This window comes from Nicotiana tabacum, chromosome 10, assembly GCF_000715075.1.
Source record: "Nicotiana tabacum cultivar K326 chromosome 10, ASM71507v2, whole genome shotgun sequence".
Classification (NCBI taxonomy): Eukaryota; Viridiplantae; Streptophyta; class Magnoliopsida; order Solanales; family Solanaceae; genus Nicotiana; species Nicotiana tabacum.
This window is the reverse complement of record NC_134089.1, coordinates 150,833,433-150,861,295: the sequence shown is the minus strand read 5'-3', so window position 1 is coordinate 150,861,295 and position 27,863 is coordinate 150,833,433. Positions and strand designations below refer to the sequence as shown.

At 38.4% G+C, this 27,863-nt stretch overlaps 2 protein-coding genes and 1 long non-coding RNA gene across 4 annotated transcripts; 2 read left to right on the top strand and 1 right to left on the bottom strand.

The window, feature by feature from the left end:
- The first annotated feature begins 2,403 nt into the window (after window positions 1-2,403).
- On the top strand, window positions 2,404-12,780 carry LOC107767764 (BTB/POZ domain-containing protein At2g04740). The gene is made up of 5 exons (XM_075223403.1): window positions 2,404-3,124; window positions 9,549-10,308; window positions 10,652-10,688; window positions 10,812-10,945; window positions 12,294-12,780. Exons 1-5 carry the CDS (start codon window positions 2,659-2,661, stop codon window positions 12,679-12,681), a joined length of 1,785 nt encoding a protein of 594 aa, XP_075079504.1. The 5' UTR covers window positions 2,404-2,658; the 3' UTR covers window positions 12,682-12,780.
- A 541-nt stretch (window positions 12,781-13,321) lies between these two features.
- Window positions 13,322-19,370, bottom strand: LOC107767765 (fimbrin-5-like). Its single transcript, XM_016586855.2, has 14 exons — window positions 19,061-19,370; window positions 18,801-18,971; window positions 18,048-18,292; window positions 17,795-17,966; window positions 17,652-17,690; window positions 17,492-17,560; window positions 17,098-17,214; window positions 16,774-16,985; window positions 15,591-15,746; window positions 15,314-15,513; window positions 14,792-14,949; window positions 14,617-14,713; window positions 14,426-14,517; window positions 13,322-13,780 (listed from the first exon to the last, which is right to left on the bottom strand). Exons 1-14 carry the CDS (start codon window positions 19,145-19,147, stop codon window positions 13,625-13,627), a joined length of 1,971 nt encoding a protein of 656 aa, XP_016442341.1. The 5' UTR covers window positions 19,148-19,370; the 3' UTR covers window positions 13,322-13,624.
- Window positions 19,371-20,292: 922 nt separating this feature from the next.
- LOC107767762 (uncharacterized) lies at window positions 20,293-26,022 on the top strand. 2 transcript variants are annotated; one of them, XR_001643973.2, is made up of 4 exons: window positions 20,293-21,020; window positions 22,248-24,532; window positions 24,885-24,954; window positions 25,722-26,022. It is a non-coding gene; the product is annotated as an uncharacterized LOC107767762 (long non-coding RNA). The 2 variants fall into 2 exon arrangements; XR_012695823.1 differs by lacking the exons at window positions 20,293-21,020; window positions 22,248-24,532 and adding an exon at window positions 21,914-22,247.
- Window positions 26,023-27,863: the final 1,841 nt, after the last annotated feature.

Here is a 27,863-nt window from a genome sequence, read left to right as displayed (position 1 = left end):
CTGCGTAATAGAAGGATTCTACAGACATGTTGCCTTGATTATTGTGCGATGATAACCAGAGAAAATCTGCATAATAGAAGGATTCTACAGATATGTTTTCCTTGATTATAGTGCGATGATTGCATCTAAAATTTCTAAATGAAATATAAGCCTCTGTTTTAAAAGGTAGAACTGGGACTCCACCCGGGGCAGAGCACTCGTAAAACGCCTCTGGGCTTATGTGTGGGGCTTAGTTCCGTGAGACTTACGCCTCGGCCGTCGGGGCTTACGCCCCGTACTTGCCCAACGCCCACCGTACTTGGATCGCCTAATAAAACTTTATGCAATTGTATGTAACTAACCTTGTAAATCCTCAAATTTTCTTAATAAATTGTTGACTATTCAAAATTACTTTTTTCTTATTCATTAATCACTAAGTTGAGAGTATTTTATGTCATAATTAAAATAAAAATTATTGCACGTTATCCACTAAGACTTCTATGATAGTAAATTTTAAATAAATCTTTCATTTAAAAGTATTTATTTATTAACTTTTGTTATGTCTTTATTATATAATAGTCCATAATTTTTTTTATAACTATTTACCTAAATATTTTTTTCCATGTTTACGAGATACAATATTTATTAATTTAATAGCCTATTATTAGCTAGTAACTATTTACAAATAATTAGTTATCATGGTGAATTATGTGTCACTTTATTAACTTGTTGAAACTTAAAAAATAACTGATGCTAGAGAATCATATTTAAATTGTGAATTATGTTTTTATATGAATTCTCTTTCAAATAGAAAGCATATTAAATAAAAGGAGTATTTAAAAAAATATAAATTATAATACTTTTAAGATTTATTACTCCTTCAGAGATACATATAAGATTTCACATCAAATACATTACTTTTGATGTTTGAGTTATAACGACGTTGTAGCTAATTTGCATACTATGATATATGTCATACTTTTCATATTATTCATAGTTAAATTATAATTTATAAATATTTTAAATAGATTATTTGTTATAATTTTGTGATTCTATTGTAATTTTTATAATTATTTTTTATTTTATACTATCTTAAAATTCTTGAAATTAGTAAAATTTAAAGATCCATGGGACTTACGCCCCATGTCGCAGGGCTTACGCATCGCCCCATCAGAGGTAAAACGCCCCGCTTCACGCCTCCGCCTCTTAAAACATTGATATAAGCTATCCCAAAATTGTGCGTCTAATAAGGAAGTTTACCGTAGAAAGGAGTCTAGTTTAAACAAATGTATATTTTTTTGTAGCTAAACGTGTTTAGATCGGGTAAATTCCATAAATGAAATATTTTTGGTAATAAAGTTTCAAATAGTGTATAGAAACGAAAAAATTCCTTTTTAATTTTTTAACTACTTTGCAAATGCCGGCGCTATATGCTAACTAATAGCCCAAATAAAGGGGAGAAATTCAAAAATAGCCAGATTTACAACTGTTCGTTCAAAAATAGCCCAGTTTCAAAAGTAATCGAAATTTAGCCACTTTTCATGTAAAGATAAATCCGAGCGAAAACACTGTTCAAAACCCGAAAAATACGCCAGTATATTATACTGGAGTTCCAGCATAAGTATGCTTGAACTCCAACATATTATACTGGAGTTCCAGGATAAGTATGCTGGAACTCCAGCATAATATGATGGAGTTCCAACATAAGTACACTAGAACTCCAGCATAATATACTGGAGTTCAAGCAAGTATAATTGTCCAGTATAATATACTAGAGTTTGGAGCACCTGTGCTCCAATCTCCTATATATTATACTGGAGTCAGCAACGTATACCGGTCCAGCATAATATGCTGAGTTCATACACAGGTGCACCGAACTCCAGTATATTATGCTGGATCGGTCTCTGTTACAGCAAAATAATGGCTATTTTTCATTGATTTCGTAAACGCTGGTTATTTTTAAATGACCAGTCCGAAAACTAGCTATACCGTGCTATTATTACCAAATAAAGGTATCACTTTTGCAAACCAAGGCCCACGATACGACCTTTGCTAGTAAAAATAGCACGGTATAGCCAGTTTTCGGACTGGTCATTCAAAAATAGCCAGCGTTTAGGAAGTCAATGAAAAATAGCCACTATTTTGCTGCAACAGAGACCGGTCCAGCATAATAGTTCGGTGCACTTGTGTATGGAACTCCAGCATATTATGCTGGATCGATATACTTTGCTGACTCTAGTATAATATACTGGAAACTGGAGCACTAGTGCTCTAAACTCCAGTATATTATACTGGACATTATACTTACTGGATTATGCTGGAGTTCTAGTGTACTTATGTTGGAACTCCATCATATTATGCTGGAGTTCCAACATACTTATCGTGGAAATCTGACTAAGTTTCTCCGCAAGATGTTGTAGGAAGAAGTGGGCTAGCCCATACAAGGCGATCAGCGAAGGGTACAGGCTTACAGCCATAAACCGACACCCACTCTACATTTTCCACTGTTCTTCTTGTCAATCCTCTACTTCTTTCTGCTACAAACTTTCATCATTTTCCAATGCCATAGCCTCATTCCTCAATCATTGGAACTACCCGTTTTCTTCCTCCACTCCAAAATCCCAAACCAAACCCCTCAAATTCAAAATCCCAAATTCATCCAACAGCAACCTCAAAGTCATGTCTTCACACGCTTTCACTACTATGTCTGACCTGGACAACATAGACTTAGACCCTGAGGATTTCAAATCATGTCTACCCTTAAAAAAAGTCCCATACGGCGACGTTTTCGAAGCGTCAAGAGCCGGGGACGTCGGCCGGCTAAAATACCTGTTAGAGTCAGGTGTGAATGTGAATGCGAGAGACCAATGGGATTCAGTGGCACTATATTATGCTTGTCTTGCTGGTCACCTTGATGCTGCCCGAATGTTATTGGAAAGTGGTGCTATTTGTTCCGAACATACTTTTGATGGTGACCGTTGCCATTACGCTGCCCTTAATCTTAAAGTTAGGAAATTGCTTAAAGCCTTTGAAGCTCGTCCTCCGCCACTTGGACCTTTGCAAGCTGCTTTAAGAGATACTTTTTTGGCTTGTTGGGCTAATAGGAACTATTTGGAACAATCCGAAGGTCAAGTTCCTATTTCGGGTATGTGGGCATATTGAGCTTTATATTCCTACTTATTCTTTTTATAAATAGTACTGAATTTGATTCTCTTTGGTTATCCATACCTGGATATGTGTGTGTGTTGAGAACTGATATGCCTCAGTCCGAAATAGTTTGGGACACAGTATTTTCTTTTGTTATGTACAAGAAGTAGAAGACTGCCTTGAGATAATATCCAACATTGGAGGAAGGGAAAATGGTCTAACTTTGAGACTGAAGTATGGAGTACTGGACTTTTATGTGAACTGACCAGCTCATTTAGGTGGAGGGTAGGGAGGGTGATGTGTACGCAGACCTTACCCTTACCTTGTGAAGGTAGAGAAGCTATTTCCGATAGACCCTCGACTCAAGGAACAATGAAAATAAAGCAACAAACAATAGCAACAACAATGAAATAAGGTAATGAAAGCGAATGACACAACATGTAATAAAGAACCAGGAATAAGAAAATACAAGAATAGTACTAGTACCACTGGTGAGCCTAAGAGAAACTAACGATTACCTGTCAACCTTCAACGCTAATTCTTGACCTCTATCCTTTTCTATCGAGGGTCATGTCCTCGGTAAGCTGGAGCAGTGACAAGTCCTGTCTAATCACCTCACCCCAGTTCTTCCGACCCGTCATGGTCAACCTCTTACACCTCCTGACCGGGGCATCTATGTCTCTCCTTTGAACATGCCCGAACCATCTCAGCCTCGATTCCCGCGTTTTGTCCTCCACAGAGGCCACTCCCACCTTGTCCCTAAAACTTTGTTTCTAATCTTGTCTTTCCTGGTATGCTCACATATCCATCTCAACTACCTTCATCTTTTGGACATGGGACATCCTTACGGGCCAACGCTCAGCCCCATACAACATAGTCGGTCTAACCACCGCTCCGTAGAACTTACCCTTAAGTCTTGGTGACACATTCTTATCACACAGAACCCTAGAAGCAAGCCTCCATTTCATCCACCACGCTCCAATTCGATGAGTAACATCCTCGTCAATCTCCCCTTTGCCTTGAATTATAGACCCAAGTTACTTGAAACTATCCCTTTTGAGGATGACTTGTGTATCAATCTTCACTTCTACTTCTGCTTCATGCATCTTGTCACTGGACTTGCACTCAAGTACTCTGAAAGAGGACTGTGATAATTTAAAACTGTGACAGCAAAATAACCATCTACAAGTAGCAGGCAACGCAAAGGTCTTTAGAAGGTGCACAAACTCTTTGAACCATATGATCTAAAGGCAATCTTTCTGCCAAAAATCAAAATAGCATGACATGTCGGAAGTGTTCGCTCTGCATAGCTCCTTGACCTTCATGGAATCTGTTATGCTTGTCCTGTGCCAAATAATGCCAAGTTACAACAATCCGTATTTTTTGGTATTGCTTGTTTAGTTCTCATTTGGTACGGCATACTGAGCTGCAATTTACCCCGTGTAATGTGAACATATTCAACTAGTCTTGAGCAGTCTAATAATGGAGAAAGAACTGTCCCAAATATTTTCTTCACCCACTTATAAGAGAGTTTATGTAGAAATTCTCTACTTTTTGGTATACTTTTTGTATACGGGAATTCTCTCCCTTTTGATTAATACAATTTACCTTATAAAAAAAAAGTCTCTGTAAAAACAAGGCAAAAAGGAAAACTTGGAACTCCATTCCTTCGGCGATATGGCGGACTATATGGAAAGAAAGGAATGCAAGAACTTTTTAGAGTAAATCGGAATTTGTAAACAATATTAAATACAGATGTATATCCTCACTCTTTTTTTTGGTTCAACATGGCTGTTGCAAATGACATTGATGCCATGGTTGACCTTTTTGAGCTCATTACACCATTCGTAATGCAGTCTCCTTGTAGTTACTTCAAAGAATTATAGGGTGCAGAAAGCTACTTACTTTTGTTAAAAGAAAGTTTACTTAGAATGCTGAGAAACCACAATTTACAGGAATTTGGCCTTGAATTCGGAATCCTTTACTTGGGAATCTTAGTACTATCACGACCCCAAACCGGACCCGGTCGTGATGGTGCCTCTCGTGAAGACAAGGCCAGCCGACACAATTCCCAAATTTATTTTTAACAATTTAATAAGTCAATTTAAGTCATTTATAAGAATAAATCCCCAACAAGTATACATTTAGCGAAATAGAATAAGTGCGGAAATAAATACAGCCCGACATCGGGGTGTCACAAGTCACGAGCATCTACTAAGGTCTGAATACAATGAAGAGTCTGAAATTAACTAAAAACAGTCTAAGGAAGACAAGAGGGAGAAGAGCAGGGCTGCGAACGTTGGGCAGCTACCTTGCTAACTCTGATGACTCTGCCACTGAGCAATCAACACCCGCTACTGGGTTCAGAAATACCTGAATCTGCACACAAGGTGCAGGGAGTAATGTGAGTACACCAACTCAGTAAGTAATAAAAGTAAATGAAAGCTGAGCAGTAAAAAAAACACATAATTTCACATCATAGCACTGCAACAAATACCGTATATTTCTCAAAAACAGTACAGAAACCATTTACTTCGTAAATCAAGCTCAGTTTCAGTAAAACCTTTTAAAACAACTTTCAATAGTTTCAAATGAGTGATAAAACAGTGAGTAAAAATGATAGAAATGTAAACAGCCCCTCGGGCAAAATATGTACCATAAACCGCCCCCCGGGCATAATATCAACGGAACCAGCCCCTCGGGCTACCTCACAATCACTCGTAATCAGCCCCTCGGGCATAACATGAATCAAGAACCGCCTCTCGGGCAAAACATGGATCAAGAACATCCCCTCGGGCAACAATATGAAACAACAACAGCCCCTCGGGCTACATCATATCACTCACACTGGGTACCCGCGCTTACTGGGGTGTACAGACTCCTGGAGGGGCCCCTTACGACCCAAGCACAATAACAAGCCATCTCGTGGCATAATCAAATAGGCTCTCGGCCTCATATCAACAAGCCACCTCGTGGCGTAACAAATCAAGCCCTCGGCCTCAAAATCATGAATCAATATAACACTGCTGCGGCGCGCAGCCCGATCCTATAGTATCCTCACAACACAGGCCCTCGGCCTCACTCAGTCAAAAATCTCTCATGCCACTCGGGCAACAGTAAAACATGATGCTCAGCCCAAAATATCATTTAAAATATCAAAACGGAGTAAATATGGCTGAGTTATGAAAACAGTAGAATACAACATGACTGAGTACAAATATGAAGTCAAAACAGTAAGGAATAGTAGTAAAAATCCCCTAAGGGTCCAAAACAGTTGGCACGAGGCCCAAATATGACATTCAGCCCAAAACATGATAATACTTTCCAAAACACAATGATATCAAACAATTTTCAATTAAATACGCGGTTTAACGGTCATACGGGACGGACTAAGTCACAATCCCCAACGGTGCACGACCCCACGCTCGTCATATAGCGTGTGTGTCACCTCAAAGTAGCACAACGATGTGAAATCCGGGGTTTCATACCCTCAGGACAACATTTACAATCATTACTTACCTCGAACTAGCCCGAAAAGCTACTATGCAACACGCTTGCCTCTCGACCCAACTTCCGAGTGCTCAAAATCTACCAAGTTCAGATTTTTATCATCAAATTATGCTAAATGAATTAATTCCAATTGAAAATATCGATTTTAAACACAAAACCCGAAATCAGTCAAAATCCGACCCCCGGGCCCGCCGGAACTAGACAAACTTTATACCAAAATGTTCTTCATCGTCTCACGAGTCCGTACATATAAAGAACTCGAAAATCGGAGATCGTTTGACCCCTCAAATCATCCCTTGAAGGTCTCATAATCTCAAGCCCTAACTCCACCTTTTTCTACTGATTTTCATGTCTAAATCCATGTAAGATCATATATTTAACTCAAAAATAGGAAGAAATCACTTACCTAGTGTTGCTTGGTGAAAATCCCTCCTTGAGCTCTCCAAAATCGTCCAAGCCAAATGAAAGGAATGAAAGAAATGGGCTAAAACTCGTGTTTAAAACAATCTGCCCGGTCTTCATCGAGTTGTAGCTTGCGCTGTGCGGGTTGTACATCCTCTTACCATTTTCCCCTGCTGTACACCTTCTGTTAAAACGCCCATAACTCCTTGTGGAAATATCCAAATGACAAACGGTTTGAAGATTTAGAAACTAGACTCGAAGATCTTTCATTTGATAGGTTGTACACCATATAACTCTTTATATATTCCGAGATATGAGCTTCTAAAGTGCAACAGAAAATTCTGTCGAAACTGCCCCACCAGCCATCTTCGATCCATCATAACTTTATGATAAAATATTCAAATCATAAATAGTTTAACTTTCTGGAAACTAGAATGCTAGGACTACAACTTTCATGTTTTGCAATTTTTCTAATTCCTTATAGATTGCAAGATATGAGCTTCCAAACTGGACTCCTCGCACTAGAAATTTTCTGGTGCACAGCTGAAGCTCGGAAAAATCTGCAACTTTTCCAAAGATGAAATAGTCCGTTTAACCACCCGAAACTCACCCGAGGCCACTAGGACCTCAACCAAACATTCCAACATATCCCATAACATCATTCAAACTTGTCCCAACTTTCGGAACGCTCAAAACAACATCACAACACCAAATTCGCATCGGATTCAAGTCTAAGAATTTCAAAATCTTCTAAATTACTCTTTTGATCAAAAACCCAACCAAACCACGTCCGAATGACATGAAATTTTGCACACGCATCCCAAATGACACAACGGAACTATTGCAACTCTCGGAATTCCATTCCGACCCCTATATCAAAATCTCACCTATCAACCGGAAAACGCCAAAAATACCAACTTCGCCAATTCAAGCCTAAATCTACTACGAACCTCCAAAACTCCTTCCAATCACGCTCCTAAGTCATAAATCACCTCCCGGAGCTAACCGAACTATCGTAACTCACATCCGTGCCCTCTAACACATAAGTCAACATCCGGTTGACTTTTCCAACTTAAGCTTCCTTAAAAGAGACTAAGTGTCTCAAACCTTACCAAAATCATTCCGGAATGACTTCAAATTTTGCACACAAGTCACGTTCGATATTACGGACCTACTCCAACTTCCGGAATCGGAATCCGACCCCGATATCAAAAAGTCAACTCTCGGTCAAACTTCTCAAAAACCTTCAAATTTCTAACTTTCGCCAAAATGCGTCAAATTGTCCTACGGACTTCCAAATTCAAATCCGAACATGCTCCTTAGTCCAAAACACCATACGAAACTATTGGAATCATCAAAAATTCCATTCCGAGGCCGTTTGCTCAAAAGTCAAATCTCTGGTCAAACTTAAGAAATCTTTAGCCTTAGATTTCTAGATTCCGTTAAATGGCGATAATTTGAGCTAGGGACCTCCGAATTCGATTTCGGACATATGACCAAGTCCCAAATCACGATACGGAACTACCGGAATGGTCAAAACTTGGATCCGGGTTCGTTTGCTCAAAATGTTGACCGAAGTCAACTCAGTTGAGTTTTAAAGCTCTAACTCATAATTTAATCCATTTTTCACATAAAAAAAAACTTCCGGAAAATTATATGGTCTGGTGGCAATTGACTTGAGCCTTGGGGTTTGCTCCCTTTCAAGGTTTCAAGTTCGAAACCCACTGGGTGCAAACAATTTCTGAGGGCCATCGAACTGGGTAAAACCTGAATTAACCGTGGTGCACTTGTGGGAAACTCCTTGCCGAGGGCCTGTGCACCCCCGGGAATAGTCGGGGCTCGAAGAGACTCGGACACCCGGTGCAAATCAAAAAAAAAATAAAATTATATGGACTGCGCATGCAAGTCGAGGAATTATTGATACTGCTTTTCAAGGTCTTAAAATATCGAAATAGTTATTTAATTTAAAGGTGGCATTTTGGGTCATCACAAGTACATGGAAGGAAATACCTAGGCTACCAGAAGTAACTTAAATACGAAAATAAATACATAGTCTGCTAATATGACTTCTTGACTAGCTGTTGCACTATGATAGTGTAACAATCATAAATCTCTTCATGTGTTGCTGAGATTGGTATTTCAGTTTTCCATTGTATTACTGTTCCTTTCTGGTGTTAAATCTTTAGACACAGAATTTGATCACTCAACCTTGGCTTGTGAATTACATCTGCTCTCACTATAGGCCTGGTGAAGCCTCTTGCGTTGTGCGTGATTGTATAACTGGATAGATTGTACTTATTAGATCTTGCAATGATAGGGAACTCATGACTTTTTCTAACACTGTTTTTATCTTGCTTACTGTTTTCTCACATGAGCTAATCGAAAATTTGGATTCATTGGATATTCTACTTTGGTTCTTTAGCTGTATGCATATATCACACTCTCTGATTCTTTGTCCAGATTGTCTTCATGCACTCAAAAATGACATGGTGGTCTGGGATAATTAATAGGTAATTCAGAAAATGGAGGATCCAGCCCCAGCCACTTTCCTCCAGATGTTGTATTCTATGCGCATGGTAGGCCTATTGAAGCTCACAGAGTAATCTTGACTGCACGTTCGCCTTTCTTCAAAAAGAAATTTCAGACTGAGTGGAAGGATAGAAAGGAAATACGGTTCTCAAGGGAAAAACTGTCTTATCATGCTCTTTATAGCCTCATCCATTTCTTTTATTCCGACAGACTTGATATAGCAGTAGATGACATGGAAGATCTTGTCAGAATTTGCAAAGTTTGCAAATGCCATTCACTACAGAAAGTCCTCGAGAAAGAATTGATTCATCAAAAATATGCCGAGTACAAGGCACTAAGGGACGTGGATAACTCCCAAAAGCGGTTCATCTTGCAGGGAATCTCTCTCCCAGAAGAGGACCGTCTTCCCAATGCTTTGCATAAATCCCTTCAAATTTCTCTTGTGAATTCCAACAGAGAGCAGAACTTGAGCCTTGATGTTGATGGTCTTGTATGCCTTGTCAGTTCAATGCAGATTAGTGAGTATGAAGATGATCTGGCAGATGTTTGTGTCAGAGTTGATAAGAAGATTTTTCGTTGCCATCAAGTTGTCTTAGCATCAAGGTCTGAATATTTTAAAGCGAGGTTGTCGCGCATGAAGGATTTTCTGGAAGGAAGAGATCGTTTACCTGATAATGCACTTCCATGCATTGAGGAACATGATTTGACCGTTGGAGCTTTTGAGAAAATGATAGAGTATATGTAAGTTATCCTTTTCTCATTTCTTTTTTTCCCCCTTGAAAAGAAAGTAAAGAAAATAAATAATAAGAACGTTTAAAACTTTAAAACTAGACCTGAGGGTCTGCCTATAACCCCCCCCCCCCCCCTTTTCCCTCTTTGCCCCTAAGAAAAAGCTGTATTGCAGTGTGTATCTGTTGCATGCTTCATCAACTGAGTTGACGTGATTGTACCTTTGATAACCAGTATGACTCACAAACTCACTTTGATGCGACTCAAATGACATATGACTTGGCTTTCAGCTGTGCTTGTTTCAGTTGTTTCATCTTCAACCACTTGCTAACAAAATCATATTTTTGTTGACCAGGTATACTGATGGATTAAAGGACATTGACCCTGATCAAGTACGCTGTTTGAATTTCTTATTGTAGAATAGCTATCCTTCTAAGGAATAGGAAATTCTCTCTCTTTCTCCACTGCGTTGATTGCTCACATAGTTTAATTTATGATTCACGCAATCTTATCAGGCTGAAGAGATGTTTGATGCTGCTTCGAGGTACCTGTTGTTTCCACTTAAACGTGTCGTAGCAGATGCGCTGCTGCCACATTTGGAAATGGTTCCTCCTGTTGAGTTGTGCCATTGGCTGGTATTATCAGACATGTATGTGCTATCTGTCTTCTTCAGTCATATTCCTTCTTTAGGAATTATTTTAATCTCTTTGGTTGTGGATTATCACCATATGCTAATCAACCTTTTTGGATGTTTAGACTGACAGCTAAAATTCCCGTATGTAAGTTTGATTTGATGTCTGTAGTCCCGTCATTAATCATCTAATACTGTCTAGCTGGAAGAGCAAGAGTTAGTGTAATATGCATTAAAAACTGAGAATAACATTATTGTAACTGCTCCCAAGCTTCTAACATTTGGTTTATGGAAAAGAGAAAAAGCTACCTCATAAAAATCAGAATCAGTTGTGACTTAATCCTGGAGAAAAAAACTCTCCAACATCCTTATCAAGAAAAATAAAAATTAAGAAACTCTCCAACGTCATTAGCTTCTTTATAACAATGTATGCTTCAAGAGGAAATGCATGATCTATGTGTTAGAAGGTTTGTGTTCTGAGCAACTAAGTTGCTCCGACATGGCAGTTAGGTGCCGTACCCGTGTTGACACGACACTAATATGGGTGCGGTTATGGGATCCGCACCAGATCTGGTCAAACAATTTTGGGTACTTTGACTACGACGAACGGAAAATTTGAGACGAGATACAATTTGATTCCCAAAATTAGAACCAAAATTCGGGTAAATTTGAAGCAAATAACATACCTTATCTTGAAAATCAATCCTTTACTTATCTACAACTTGAGAATAGAAAAGAAACCTACACTTTACAAGCTATACGTAAGTATTCCACAAAATTTCTCATAATTTAGAGATTTTTTTTTATATTTTTATTTTTTAGAATTATTTTTAGCTGGATCCCTGCACTCGTATTTGTACTAGGATTTGTATCCCCAAACCTTATTTAGATCCGCACCCGTGTCGGACACCCGCAACTGTGTCCGAGCAACTTAGCTGAGCAGTAGCATGTTGGTCATGCTTAGTGTATACTCCATATGCATATTTCAAGTGTGGTCTTTTGAAAGTAATATCCTGATATGGAGATATGAGATGATCTTGAATCAGCACGAGATGTATGAAATACATTTAGGAAGCATTTGTGCGATGGTGACATGTCATATGATCAATTTGATCCAAGTCTATTATTTAATTACAAAAGGAATTGTATTCCAGTGTCATTTTGCATGGCATCTTGGAAAAGGCTCAGTATCAAAGCCTGTCATATAAGAGGAAATAGCTAGGGTTCTGCTTCTCCAGTCTATCTAGATATTAGATGAACTATAGGAGAGCTAAAAGAGAATGCTCCAATCTAAGGCCGTGTCTAGGCTATTTCCACTGTATAATTTTGGTTAATAAATCTAAGTTCTTCTGTTTTTTACTTGTAGGTATGGTGTTTTTAAGATTCGGGAGTATTGTCTAGACGCAATGGCATGTAACTTTGAGACATTTGCGGATACTCAAGAGTTTAGGGCAATGCTTTTGACCCTCCCACCACCATCTGGGGATTCATCACTTCGTACAACTGCCCCGAGTGCTCCAGGAGCTGAGATGAACACAGCTGAAGGAAACCTTTTAGATGATTTGCGAGAGAAATGGCTAGAAGCTGAAGCCGCTGAACTTGATGAGAGAGATGAGAGTGCATTACTTTTTGACAAGCGCCTTGAGATGCTGATGCATATTGCAGAACAAGAAAAAGCTGATGAACTTGAATGTAATGCAAGTAGCATCGTGCCACCTTCAGTGGTTGCACCAAATGAACAAGAACCCATATGAATTTTATTTCTTTATTTTTTGAATCTTATAAATGTGCCGTTTGTTAATGTACCAAAGGAGGATTTCACAACAGGAAATAAAAGTGATCTTATATGTGAAGTTCTTCCTCCCCTGTTAGTGATTGGAACGATATCTTTTTTCTTATTCTTTAAATTCCTTTTAACGAACTGATCCATGCAATTGTACTTGACCAGAGGACCAATCTAAATAAATAAACAGTAGGACAATTGCTGGAGTCTTGAAACTTTGTTATTTAATATTTCCTCAAATTTTCCCCAGAAATGGAATTCCGGACTCATAATGGTGTTCTTAGTCAACAACAACAATAACAAATCAGTGTAATCCCACAATAACAAATCAGTGTAATCCCAGAAGTGGGATCTGAGAGGGTAGTATGTATCCAGATGTTACGCCTACCTGCCTGTACAAGGTAGGTGGCGTAAGGTATGCGTACACATTACCCGCAAGACCCCACTTGTTGGATTGCTGGATCTGTTATTGCCATAGAACAAATATTTGAAGGATTTTAATTATGCCTGAAGTAGAAGGATCTGATTTAAGCTTGCTTGTTATAAATCTTGATGGTGAGATTGACATTCAAATCTCATATCAGTTTTGTTAAGGAAACACAATAGCTGTCTATTAGAAATCCCTGGTATTCTGTTAAGTCCAAGGAGCCTAAAGATTCTGAAAAAAATATACAGTTACTTTTTTCTTCCCTTTTACCATCCTAACCACTTTGTGGTGATAAATAGTAGTGACTAAACGAATTATATAGGTAAGTGACATATTGACCAACTATATGAGATTTGTCCTCTTGAAAACAAAAGCCGAGGACCAAATCAGAAGAAGCATTCCCACCCATCAGTGACAATACGAACGACATTATCTAGTATTTATTTTCATGAATTTCTCTCTGTCTTGTTTCTGCTCCTTTTCTGGCTTAGGAAGAAGCATTCTCACCATCAGTGGCTGCTGCTGGAGATTCATCGGAAGCAGCACTGTCTTCTTCAAGGATGGTCTCTGGCGTTCCACCTTTGTGTTGCAAGCTCCAAAACATTATGCTTGCTGTTAGAGTAAGGATCATCTTCTGGTTTACCTGTTTGCCAAAGTCAATTTGTTGTCAAGGAAAAGATTTGATTCTTTAGCTTTATATTTGTTTTAAACACCACCAAGATCGGAGTGATGATATATATGTATGTGTGTGTGTGCGCGCGTGTGTGTGTGTTGTTCTTCAGCACAAAAGGCTGACTGCTGAATATTTGGCAGACGCAAAATGCAAACACCATACATTCTTTATAAGCTAAGATTTCATAGACAAGAAATGAAGAAATTGCTAAGATGCAAACACCACAGTATTGTGTGGAAGCTAAGATTTCATAGACAAGAAATTACTACTTGATATGTAATGCTAAGTAGAAATCGGAAATAATAGATCACTAATCTCATAGGTACATCTGAATTTACTTTCACAGGATTCATCGGGAGAGGTATTCAAAATGAACCCGAGTAGTAGCATTCAATATAACTTTGGTCTGCACGATGTGTCATGTTTGAATGTATAACCACTGATTAATTTCAGTATTACTCTATTATGTTACAGAATAGAAGCATAGTTAGACCTATGATATCTGTAATGGAAACACTTAATTGCAACAAAATAAAGCCTTTAACCAGACGATAAACATCTATTCTATGTACAAAATGCAGGCACAAGAAAGCTGTTTGTTGTATCATATGTTACCTCAATTATATCCTCTGGCAACAAAAAGATGGAGCATCCAAGTTTCCGCGCAACACTGATTATATAAGTTGCATTAAGCTTCTTATCTTCATCTGGAATTGCAATCAAGAATTGTCAGCATACTCATGAAGCCCAAAGAAAAAGGTTGTTCAGATCATTTAATCAAAGCCAAAATATTTTTAAGTGTATACCAGTTTCCCCCTTGGTTACAACGCTCCAATTCACGACTCTGGGCTCCACTGCGCTAAGAAGTTCTAGGAAGAACATCCCATTTGATAGGCTTTTGTCCTAACAAAACAAAACAGAAAACTCAGGCATTGTGAAATTAGAAACTGATATATCAATAATTGATGCTTTCTTCATCACCTTGAAGCTATCCATTTGGGATTTTCTGCCTGCACTCTTCACTTTACTATTAGCCCAATTTAAGATGTCAGCATCTGTTATCTCCTTTCCTTGGGCATGAAACCTCAAGTTCTTCAATAGTTGCAGCATTGTAAACCTCATTAGCTGCCACAAAAAGGCTGAAAACAGAAAATGAATCATTTACTTCTCTAATAATAGAACATTTAATAACGACTAGATAATTTAAGGCACATAGCCAAATGTTTGTAATTGTATCATCTTCAATACAAAGAATCTGAAGAGTGGCCTTGGCGTAACTGGTAAAGTTGCTGCCATGTGACCAGGATGTCACGGGTTCAAGCCGTGGAAACAACCTCTTGCAGAAATGCCGTTGTGTACAATAGAACCTTGTGGTCCGACCCTTCCCCAGACCCCACGAATAGCGGGAGCTTAGTGCACCGGGCTGCCCTTCACTATAAAGAATCTACTCCGGTAGCATATAGTTTAGCAACATTGGAAAGTAAAGGGAGGTTCAAAATTTACCTAATATGAGCTTCTTGTTTCCTTGTACAATATCATTTCCAGCTACATTGACAAGGGAGAAATTCAGTTCTTTTCCAATCCTTATGACTTGGTTGCAATTCTCAACTTTCCTAAAAGGCATCTTAATAGGGGGTTTTGTTGCTTGCTTCCAGTTGACTGATCCTGGAGAAATTTTGTCGAGTACCTCCAATAGCACCCACCTGTGCATAAGAGGATTATCAACAAATCATATTTATGAAGTCCAATAATGTTCAGCAAAGAAACAATGAACACCAACCCTGCTCGCACATCCTCAAATAGATTGTTTATGTAAGTATCAATTCCAAGGCTGTTCATCCACAACCGGAAGCATCTTTCTTCTCGAGATGTTTGAGCATCATCTTCCATCATCTCAGCAAAAGATATTTTCTTCGTGTCCACTGACAATCCATTCCTAGATTACAGTAAAAAGGGGACTCTTTTATAGATGGTAAAGTACACCATTATGAACTACACTAAGCATAAACATTAACATGTTAATTACTCCAAGATCATCAGTGATTTCTAATAAAGATTATACTAAAAACAAGCGAAAGATGCATTGAAGTATAAAACCATCATACAGAAATCAAGAATATTACATCTACGCATATCTTGTAGTTGTCTACAAGCATTAATTCCAGGGAAAACAACAAGGTGCCTTAATAGATTATCTTAATATTCATCAATTGCATCAACTGCATAAAACTAAGTTCACATAATCATTCATTCAATATATGTGCTTTCATAGTTTCATTTTTTTTCTAGAGAAGTTTGTACTTCTCTTACCAAATGATATCAAATCACTTAGAGGTAGAAATATTCACTATTGAATCGACATGCTTAGTATTTGCTATTAGCATCCTTGTCGCTAATTGGAAGACTAAATTGACAGAACTAACACGTTTCAACTAGCATCAACATTCATCACACTACTTTTGATCATATCAGAGTTCAGTTTCAGACGAATATCCATCATGGACTTACGGACAACTGCACAAGCATATGTAATGCTATTGAAGAAACTAAATGAAAAAGCATTAAAGAAGCAAGAAATTACGATTGAACAGAGTCATTGAACCCTAGTCCCTAGGCTCCATAAAAATGCAAATTGGAATAATATAATGTCATTACACGCTATAGTATACATAGCTCGGTCGGTTGATAAGTTAAGTAGGACAGCAAGCCTCATATTCCATGTCTTAGTGTAGACTGAACATTACTGCAGATTGTTAACAAAGACTAAGCTGACTTGAGAGTTGGCTTAATTTAGCTCAACTTTCATCTTGAGGATTTTTTTTTCTCCTTATGTCTTTGCTATGAAATCGGACTATAAAATTAAGAAACTAAAAAATTATATTGGATGTATCAACATCTTCCGCATTATTTAAAGAGAGAAATTTCAGATAATTGGTCAATGGAAAAGAACTTTTAGTTATTACCTGTGTTGGAATATTTGTGCAACAAATGCAAGATTTAAGTTTGTGGAACCCTCAACAATGTCTTGTGGAGTAACATATCTTTTGCAATCCATTTTCTCTGCTTGCTCAAGAATCAAATTTGCTCTTTCAGTTGGATCTTTAGCATCTAGTGTGGTGGTTGTACCATGTTCAGGTGCAAGTACATTAAGCAAATGAGCATAAGCCTCTCCGTCCTGCAGTGTAAGTGTAAACTTCATGTTTAGGAAATGAAAAATCTCCTTTGAAATGTAATGCTACTACTTCCTAAAAAGTTAATTTGATATCGAACTTTTAGAACTATCTCACCTTTAAATCAGATGAAAAATTATTGACCTGCTTCTTATATCCTGCCTTCTTTAGATGGAAGTTCATCCATTTCAGTAAAACCTTTTCCGGAGGTAAACCCAACAGCTCCTCCACATCCTGCAAATTTTACAGCTATAATTTAATCTAGCATGAATTTCAAGGTGCCGCATTAGAACAAAGGGCAGTCTGGTACACTAAGCTCCCGTTATGCGCGGGGTCCAGGGAACGGCCGGACCACAAGGGTCTATTGTACTCAGCCTTACCCTGCATTTTTGCAAGAGACTGTTTCCACGGCTCAAACCCGTGACCTCCTGTCACATGACAACAACTTTACCAGTGACCAGGAGGTGCAACATTAAAACCAAAACAGGAAAACCAATCAACTATTAGCAACCTTGCTGTCCTCCACCAATTCCACAAGTTGCGGAGTTTTCTTCAAATTGAGATCAGCTAATAGTTGTATCTGATATTTCAAAACAAGAACATAAAAAATTATGAGTAATGATTCCCGCTGCATTACGAGCATATGGAACAGGTATATAGCAGAAAAATACCTTGATAATTTGAGAAATCAGCCCAACAACCAGATGAGGCTAAGTGAACAAAAAAACACAAGAAACTTCAGCAGCTATAATATTGATTATTATAATTTTATGTGCGAAAACTACTGTAATAACTCGCGCAGATGTTAACGTACTCTTGCTTCAACTAAATCCTGCGTGCCAATATTGACCACTGTGCAGCCGATTGCCTTTGCAGAATTGAGGCAAAGAGTGTGGTTCTCATTCCTTTCCCATGGATTAAGAACCTTTTTGGTATTAATAGCGCGCTCATCTATAGTACCAGGGACGGCAACATTGATAAGCTTACTGCATTACATGGTTTAGTAAATGAATCAACAAACAAGCAAGTGAATTAGAATCATTGTATGCTGCATCCTTAACACTTACCATAGAAGAACACCGTCTTTTGCCAGATCAAAGAGCGCATTAGTAGATGGATCAATAGGAAGATAATCCTTCAAAAACTTGTCATCTCTGAGAAAGCTATTGATGTGGGCAACATATGAAGTCTTTTCAGATTCACTAATGTTGTGACGAATTGTGGTTGTTCTGGCCTTGAGGAAAGAGGACGAGGTTTTTAATTTCGTGTTCCCCAGTTTAGCAGTAGCTCGTCCTTGTAAATCTAGATATGCCTAGCCATAATAAACACACATATACGGTTACTTATTTTCCATCACTTCAGTTGATACAACGAACTTATGAGAAGCACTTCGAGAAAGATAAGAAAATAAAAGAATAACAAAGTAAGTTACAAGAGAACTTCATATTAAGCCAGGTTGATAGGCTCATTGCTTTTATTCATCCTTGAAATGACGATGCAGCGAAGATGAAAGCCAAACATGTCAAAGTAGATTAGAGAACCATGAACTTTATGACATTTGAAGTTTATTTATTCAGCTATTCTTTAAAGCAACAACAACAACGAACCCAGTGTAATCCCCCAAATGGGGTATGGGGAGGGTAGTTTTAGCCCAACACCTCTACTTTGTGAAGGTAGAGAGGCTGTTTCCGATAAACTCTAAGCTATTCTTTAAAGCCAAGTTTGTAATTCATTCCTTTTGAATACCAAATATATTGGTAGAGAACATTAGAGAACGAGGAAATTATTACAAGTACGCGATGAAATTGGCTACAACTCACCCGAAGAAAGGATTCAAAATCGATTTCTTCAGCCATATCAGAAGATGACTCGCTTAATATGTGGCTAATGTCATCTTCAGTGAGAATATCTTTAAAGGCCTTTAGTTTGCACATAACGTGCGGCAGATCTCCCAGTGTAACCTTTCCAGATTCGTTCCTCGCAGAAACATACTGTAAACCAAATTTCAGCTAACATATTATAAGAAAAAAATGTATTTCTAGCGGTAAAAGAAAATTAAAGAACAAAATATCAAACATACTTTGGAATGGAGGCCACGAAGTTCGACTTGGGTGAATTGGCTCTGAAGCCATTGATCAGAAACAACAACACCAACAAAACCAGACATTTTTCTTAATTTTGGTGTTTTTTCAAATCAATCCCCACTGAGCACAAGATCAATTATACCTTCATTTCACAAACCAAAACATCAATGCCAGAAAAAAAATAAGAACGACAATATATTGTCAATATGATTTGCATGCAGATTGAGATTCAATAAATTTGACGTGCACTTTTATGTGATAATCACATGATGTTAATTAATTAAAAGATTTGTGGACATAGGTAAATTGCGTAATTTGGCATTTGCTGCTTTACGAGGAAAATGAAATGAGAAAAAACCGTTTTACCTATCGGACCCGCGAAATACAGGGGACTGGACTATACCAAAAATAAGCATTTTCTTTCCATTTTTGTTATTCCATTGATCCATTCTTTGTTTCTGGACGACTTTAACTTCTATAAACGCATTAGTTTATGTATAATATTTTTAATTAATTAGTCACTTAAAAGATAAACATATAATTGCTCGTAATAGGGTGATTGACAGGAATGATCCTCCAAGGACCTGGTGTGAGCACGTAATTTTTGTCGTACAAAAAATACTCCTACAAAATCCTCAAAAAATAGATTTTTTTCTAATTGATTTTAATTTTTATAGAATTTCTAGGAGTTTATTAATTGCTTGTTTGCATTTAGTTGCATATTTAATATCTTAAAATCATAGAAAACACTGTAAAAAAATTTAAATCTTCATTTCATGACATTTTAGGTTTAATTGCATTTTAGGAATCACTCATTAATCTTTAGAATTAATACATGAAAATTACAACAAAAATATATTAGTAGTTTTTTCTTTACATCTTAGTTAATAATTCAATTAGTGTGATTATTAGTTAATTTTTAGATAATTTGGTTCTAATGGTTAAATTGTGCAAAGGTTAATTGGGTATTTTAATAGTGGGTTAATTTTGAAATTGAAAGAAAGAAAGGAAAAGGGCCATTTTGAGTTTCAAAATCGGACCGGGCCAACTCTAAACGGCCCAGTTGCCTTAAATCCCCCCAATCCATCCCAAAGTCTGACCCAGTCCACTCCCCACTTTAAAATAAAACGACTCCGTTTTAATCCGGGCTGATCCCCACCATTGATTACGTTAGATTAATGGCTACAAACTAATTCCCCTTTTCCCTTATAACTGTCCGGAACCCCCCTCCTCCCCCAAATCCTAAGCAAATACTTCACTCTCATCTCCTTCACACTACAAAAAAAACTAGAATTAGCTACGAACGTCGTTGCTAATCTGTCTCTAAAATGCTGGTAGCTAGCAGAATCTTTTGATAATATGTTGCTAATTTGTCGCTAAATGAGATTAGCGACGGATTTTTCTATTTAGCTATAGAATTTATCTGTCGCTAAAACTTGATTTTTTTAGTAGTGTCATCTCTCCCAAATCCCCTCCCAAACCCTAGCCGCCCCAAGACCCTTTGCCGGCGATACCGCTTCAAACAACCTCAATCTCCTCAAAATCTTCATCACAGAATCCCCACATCCTTCTCATCCCATATCCCTCCATTATTTCTTTCAAAAACCTCCAGAATCTCTTAATCTTTAAATCTAGGAAATCCTAAACCTAAATCCACCTCTTTTCAATTTTTTTCTCAAATCCCAGTTTGTTTGGACTTAAAACCAACACCAATCGACTTCTCTCATTTAGTATTATAGGTTGCCGTTGGTTTTGTCTCGTTTCAAGGTCGCCGGCTGCCGGTCACTTTACCATTGACCAGCCAGAACTTTTGATAGTCCTTTGATGTTGACCGGATTATGGCTAACATCGTCGCATACAGCGTTAGTTACACCCTCAAGCGTAAGCCATTGCTTTTATGGCGATGTCGATCATCGTCCGGAATTCTTTTCTTTTCGGTCAACAGTGTTTCACATGGTAATCCCCTACTTCTTTTCTTCATTCCTTAGAGTTGCTAAATCTATGTCTTAGTTTTTCAATTATTTGTTTTACAACATGCTTAGGTTAATAATTGAAAATGTTTTAGCTTTCTGAATAATTATTTGATTTAGTTCTACTTGAAATTTAATCGATTAATTAGGTTATGGTTTTAATTACGCATGTGCTTAACTGATAGGTCAACTAGTTTGCTGATTGTGATTAATTCATACTTGATAGCCTAATATCAATTTAGATTAATTAATTGTTACTTTCTCCGTTCCAGTTTATGTGAACTTATTTCCTTTTTAGTTCGTTCCAAAAAGAATGATCTCTTTCTAAATTTGAAAATAATTTAGCTTAAACTTGTAATTCTACCCTTAATGAGAAGCTTTTATAACCACACAAATACTCTGGACCCCTTTTTAACTTGTTTAGGACCATAAATTCCAAAAGTCTTCATTTTTTCTTAAACTCTGTGCCCAGTCAAAAAGCTTTACATAAACTGGAACAGAGGGAGTATTTATTAAATATTGATTTTGTGGAATAAAAGAGAACAATAGGTTGAGGTAATGGCACTAGTTGGTATTAATTAAAACTTACAACTTGAGTGGGGTAAATGAGATAGAAACTTATGGAATCTTTCTTTTAGTTGATAAAAAGTTTTAGAAGAGTTTGGAAGGGGTTAAAATGCAATAAAAAAAGGTCAAAATGGGTCAATTTCAGAAGTTAAGGGGATGAAAAAAATAGGGAAAGAATAGATGATGGACATCTGTCCAAATTGGTTAAGAAAAGATGCTGAAAATAAGAAAAAATATCTGAAAAGGATAGCTGGCCAATTCAATTGCAAAAGATGCCATTTTCCTAAATTTTTTTGGGGGGGGGGGGGGAGGGGGAGGCTAACAGATTCTTTTGCCAGGCTCTGATTTTTATCCATAAAAACTCACATACACCTTCATATTAAGCATCTTTTGATCTCTACATCTTTACACACATAGAATACTTACAAAAGCTAAGAATCTGAAAAAATATTCTCAAGAAAACTTCAAAAAAGAAGAGGTTCCTCAGCTTTTCGAGTCCTTGTTAGAATTTCTGGGTGCATATTTGAAGCTGTTCTTTTTCTGGCATGTTTGGTTGTACCTATTGCTTGCTCTGTAGCTGATTTTTCTCTATGGAGTTTTCAGCTCTATTGGGCTCTAATCCTTTCTTTGTATTCATCTTTTCCAGGTATTTTGCCTACTCCTTATGAACTTATGAAATGAATGAAATTTTCATGATGATATGATTGCCGGTAGTGAAGTCGAGTTTTGGTGTATGAATTTTTCTGTTAATTGGTTTGTAATGCTTTAAAGCTTGAGATCCTGCCGATCCTTCATAATCCCCATGAATATTCATGCTTCACTATTTTCTTTTTGTGCAATTTATTTTAGATGAAAATGATCCAAATCTAGCCTATCTGTGGTGATTTCTTTGTATTTAAGTCATAAATGAAAATTTACTTGTTAGCTATGGCTAAATCGACATGTATTTGATCTAATGTATGTTAGCCATTAGAAAACCGGTGTCTTAATTTTATTGCTTTCTTATTGGAGATTGTATCGTTTTACGCTATATATGAAGAAATGGACTTGAGGTTGCCTAATAAAGATTTCTTTAATTTGAAGGTTAAGGTAAAAGCATGAGGATTTAGATCTGGAAACCACTTTGTTTTTCTGGAATCTGTTTAAAAGAGTTTTAGGTGGATTACTTGAGTAATAACTTTTGAGATTTGAAGTTTGAAAAAATGGTGATACTTTTTGCACAACTTTACTGCCAAAGCTGGAATCAGTAAATGACCACTAATGAACCAAGTAGATTAGGATTTATAATATATAGCTTAATGGATCTACGAATCTTTATTTATGTTTGATATGTGATAATATGATGTTCATGTATAACTAAGTTCAATTGAAGTTAAGTAGGAATTTATATGATTTCTTGCTCTTATGATTTTTTTTTCTTGATGAAATTGATAATGGAGTATTGAAAAATCATGGCCGTGATAGAGGCCAGGCCCATTCATTCATGCCCAGACTTCACAGGGAAGTCAGCAACAGGACAACCTCACACAACTAGGCTTTTGTGCGAAACCCTATTTAGATATCATTTATCCTTGTAGTATTTTACCCCATACTTGATTCATGTCCGCTTATACCTGCCCAACATAGCCAAAGTGTTATTGAAATTTTTGGAATACAATCATCTTTATTTTTTTTCCAAACGTGGTTGGCTCATTTTCCTTTCATGACCGACTTAGTCTCTTAACATAATTGCAATTAACCCACTTCATATAAATTAATTTGTCTGATTTTCTCTCATTTAGTCAAGTGAGTGAATATGCCAATAAATCTAATAACTGATCTGACAAAGAACTTTCCATAGATAATGACCTTACCACAAATGTAACGACCTGGCCGGTCATTTTGAGAGTTAGAGCCCCAATCCCCTATTAACTGCTTTCCCCATATCTTTTCTGCTCTTATGGATTGCTGGGATGATTCGTTTTGAGTTTCGGAGTGTTTTGGGTCTTAGAATTTGGACCATAATCAGAACAGTATAAAGACGACTTCGGAATAGAGTTTCGTCAATTTCGTTAGCTCCGTTGGGTGATTTTGGGCTTAGGGATATGTCCAGATTGTGTTTTGGAGGTCCGTAGCTCATTTAGACTTGAAATGGCAAAAGTCGAATTTTTGGAGTTTTGGGCCGGTAATGAAATTTTTGATATCGGGGTACGAATCCGATTCCGGAAGTTGGAATAGGCCCGTAATGTTTATTATGACTTGTGTGCAAAATTTGGGACCAATCGGACATGGTTTGATAGGTTTTGGCATCGGTTGTAGAAATTTAAAGTTTCAAGTTCTTTAAGTTTGAATTGGAGGGTGATTCGTGATTTTAACGTTGTTTGATGTGGTTTGAGAGATCGACTAAGTTTGTATGGTGTTTTAGGAATTGTTGGTATGTTTGGTTGAGGTCCGGGGGGCTCGGGTGAGTTTTGGGTACTTAACCGATCAAGATTGGAATTTATGTTATTGCTGAAGTCTTCAGATTTCTGGTGTTTTCACACCTGTGGTGGGGAGGCCGCAGGTACGGGACCGCACGTGCGGAAGATTAAGTGTAGAAGCAGATTTGGAAGGAGTGTACAGGGGTCGCAGGTGCAAGGTGAATTCTGCATCTGCGATGCCCGTATATGCACTAGAGAGACCGCAAGAGCGGTATAGAACAGTAGAAGCAGACATGGGTCCGCAGGTGCGCACGCGTAGGTATGACCTTTTGATCACAGAAGCTGGCACCGAGTTTTTAGTGAAATCCGCACCTGCAATGGGAATTCCGAAGGTGCGGGACCGTAGATGCGGTGGACCCCTCGCAGAAGCGGAGATCACTAGGCAGAAAGGGGATTTTCGAGGATTTGAAGTTCATATCACAAAATTCGATTTGGAGCTCGGTGGATGGCAAATTTTTGAGAGTTTTTGCAGGTGAGCTACTGGGTAACTATTCCTAACTCGATTTTGGTTGCATCTCATTAATCTATTGTTGTTTTCTTCATTAATCAAGGAATTTGAGTGAGAAAGTTGGGAAAATGGGGGAAAAGTTCCCCAATCGAATTTTTGAGTTTTGAGTGAAATTTTAACATCGGATTTGGATAATTTTGGTACGAGTGATCTCGTGAGTGAATGAGTATTCGTAATTTGTGTCTTTTACCTGATTTCGAGACATGGGTCCGGCGAGAATTTTTGGGAGTTTTCTATTTTCTTGTCTTAGCTTTGATTTTATTAGCTAAATTAGTTGTTTGTAGCTATATTTACGTTATGTAATTGATTTGTCTAGATTTGAGTCATTCAGAGCCGGATATTCGTGGAAAGAGCATTATTTCAGATTGATTTGAACTTGGTTCGAGGTAAGTGACTTGCCTAATCTTGTGTGGGGAAACTCTACTTAGGATTTAGTACTGTTTGATATATGAGTGTCGTGTACGTGAGGTGACGAGTGTGAACATGGTCTATTTGTTGAAAAACCCCATTTTTATTAAGCAAATATTTCTTTTCCTTTAATTGAGCAACATTAGCATATGTAACTATCCTGTTTAGTTTAGAAAAGCATGTCTACGTGCCTTAACTGTCTTAACTGCCTATCTGAATTCTGCGCAACATGTTTTAGTGAAATTTCCTGTTCTTCCTTGACTCGGACTTAGCCTAAATTGTGTTTTCCTACTGTAACTGTTATCTCTGTTTGGTTGAGCTGCATATTTACTTTGGGACTACAAAATGGTATTCTGGGAGATCCCCGCGTACCTCATATTTACTTTGGGACTATGGAACGGTATTTCGGGAGATCTCCCAGCACTGTATATTTACTTGGGACTATAGAACGGTATTCCGCGAGATCCCCCTGCACATTTACGTTTGGGACTACGGGACGGTATCCTGGGAGATCCCCTATTGCTATAACTGTGTTCTGAGTTGTTGGCTTTTATTGAATTTTATTCCTGTTAGATTTCAGTACTTATTTTATTGTAATACTTGTTTTCTATCTTATTTCATTATATTTATACCAGTAGAGCCCTGACCTGATCTCGTCACTACTCGATCGAGGTCAGGCTTGGCACTTACTAGGTACCATTGTGGTGTACTCATGTCCTTTCCTGCACATATTTTTCGTGTGCAGATCCAGGTACTAGCTATCAGACTCGAGTATAGCTGTGTTGTTGTTGCTTCATGAGACTTCAAGGTATATCTGTCGCGTCCGTAGACCTCGAAGTCCATATGTATTCCACCCCATTTTAACCCTTCTAGTATTTTCTTCTTTTATTAGACTCTGGAGTATGGGGGTATTGTTTCTTTCTTTAGCTTGTGACTTATGATATTTCGGGTTTTGGAGAGTTTATGTACTGTTTGGAAGTAATTATTGTATATGTCGTGTGACATCTCATTTCCTTGTTTAAATTTACTTATTAGTTGTTAACTTTTATGTTTTTGTTCTAGTTATCCGCAAATGTTAGGCTTACTTAGTCATAAAGACTAGGTGCTATTATGACGGTTCACAGAGGGAGAACTAGGGTCGTGACAAGTTGGTATCAGAACTCTAGGTTCATAGGGGTCGTGAGTCACAAGCCGGTTTATTAGAGTCTCGTGTATCTATATGGAAATGTCTGTACTCATCTTTGGGAGGCTTAGAACTATTAGGAAAATTCCACTTCATTTAATTCCTTGTCGCCCGAGTTTATTGACTTCGAAATTCTAAACTTCTGTCTTCTATTCTTTTATAGATGGTGAGGACACGTGCCACCGGAGATGACCAGGCACCCGCGCCCCCTACTAGAGCCGCCAGTGTTTAGGATCGGGGTAGAGGCCGAGGAGGCACACGTGGTGCAGCCAGAGCACCCGTGTGAGCTGCTATAGAGGAGCCACCAGTAGCTCCAGCCATAACACAGACACCAGATACGCCTACTACTATTCCATCTCTCTAGGAGACCCTTGCACAGTTCATGAGCATGTACAACACTCTAGCTCAGGCAGGTTTGATTCCCCTTGTTGCTACCACATCTCAGGCCGGGGGAGGAGCATAGACTCCCGCCGCCTGCACTCTGGAGCAACGGGTTTAGGTTGATCAAATCCTAGAGTTTATACCAATACCACCTGTATCCCTAATTCAGCCCGAGGGTAGGGCAACCACTTTAGAGGAGGAGCAGCGTAGGCTCGAGAGATATTACAAGTACGACCCTCCTACATTCAGTGTTCTAGCATCAGAGGATGTACAAGGATTTCTAGAGGAGTGCCACCATATCCTCCGCACTATGGGCATATCAGAGTCGAGTGGGGTTTCTTTCACTGCCTTCCAACTTCGAGGGGAAGCCTATCAGTGGTGGCGTACTTTTGAGTTGGACAATCCGGCTGAGGCAGTTTCCCTTATATGGACTCAGTTTTTGGACATGTTTTGGAGGGAGTATGTCCCTCATAGCCTCAGGGATGCATGGCGTGCAGAGTTTGAGCAGTTGCGCCAGGGTACTATGAATGTTTCAGAGTATGCGGTCGGTTTTAGTGACTTGGATAGGCATGCACCGGCCTTGGTCACTACAATTCGAGAGAGGTTTCACCGGTTTATTGAGGGGATCATTCCCAACATCAGGTCCAACATGGATCGGGAGTTAGAGATGGATATCGCGTATCAGCAGGTGGTGAGTATTGCTAGGAGAATAGAGGGCATACTTGCTCGGGATAGGGAGAAGAGAGAGGCTAAGAGGTCCCGAGAGTCGGGCCATTATTGTGGTGCCCGTGCCCCAACTGCAGTTTGTCATGGTAGGGGCTATGTGAGTCACCCCGTTCATTCAGCTCTTTCAACTGCCAGTGGTATTCCAGCTCCTCCTAGACCTCATGAGCCTTATTATGCACCTCCAGTATCTAGTGTGCCTCCTGCACGGGGTGCTTTTAGTGGTCAGTCTAGCAGACCTAGCCTGAGCTAGTCACAACCACCACTCCCTCCTAGAGCTTGTTTTGAGTATGGCAACACTCGCCATATGGTGTGGGACAAGAGGGGTGCACCTCCATAGACTTCTCAGCCACAACGTGCTCCACAGGGTTCCTAGGCTATGATTACAGTACCATCTGCCACTCCACCTGCTCAGCCAGCTAGAGGTGGAGGTCAGGGAGGTAGAGGTCACCCTAGAGAGGGAGGCCAGGCCAGATACTATACCATTCCTACTCGTACAGAGGCTGTTGCTTTCGATTCTGTCATTATAGGTATTATTCCAGTCTTCCATAGAGATGTATCGGTTCTATTTGATCCAGGCTCCACTTATTCCTATGTGTC

Coding starts and splice junctions, on each gene's coding strand:
- LOC107767765 (XM_016586855.2), bottom strand. CDS start 19,147: ATGTCTGGTTTTGTTGGTGTTGTTGTTTCTGATCAATGGCTTCAGAGC. Junction 17,561..17,651: donor TGATTTCTCAAATTATCAAG/GTATTTTTCTGC, acceptor TTGAAATATCAG/ATACAACTATTAGCTGATCT. Junction 14,714..14,791: donor CCCAAATGGATAGCTTCAAG/GTGATGAAGAAA, acceptor TTGTTTTGTTAG/GACAAAAGCCTATCAAATGG.
- LOC107767764 (XM_075223403.1), top strand. CDS start 2,659: ATGTCTTCACACGCTTTCACTACTATGTCTGACCTGGACAACATAGAC. Junction 10,689..10,811: donor AGGACATTGACCCTGATCAA/GTACGCTGTTTG, acceptor CAATCTTATCAG/GCTGAAGAGATGTTTGATGC. Junction 10,946..12,293: donor TGGCTGGTATTATCAGACAT/GTATGTGCTATC, acceptor TTTTACTTGTAG/GTATGGTGTTTTTAAGATTC.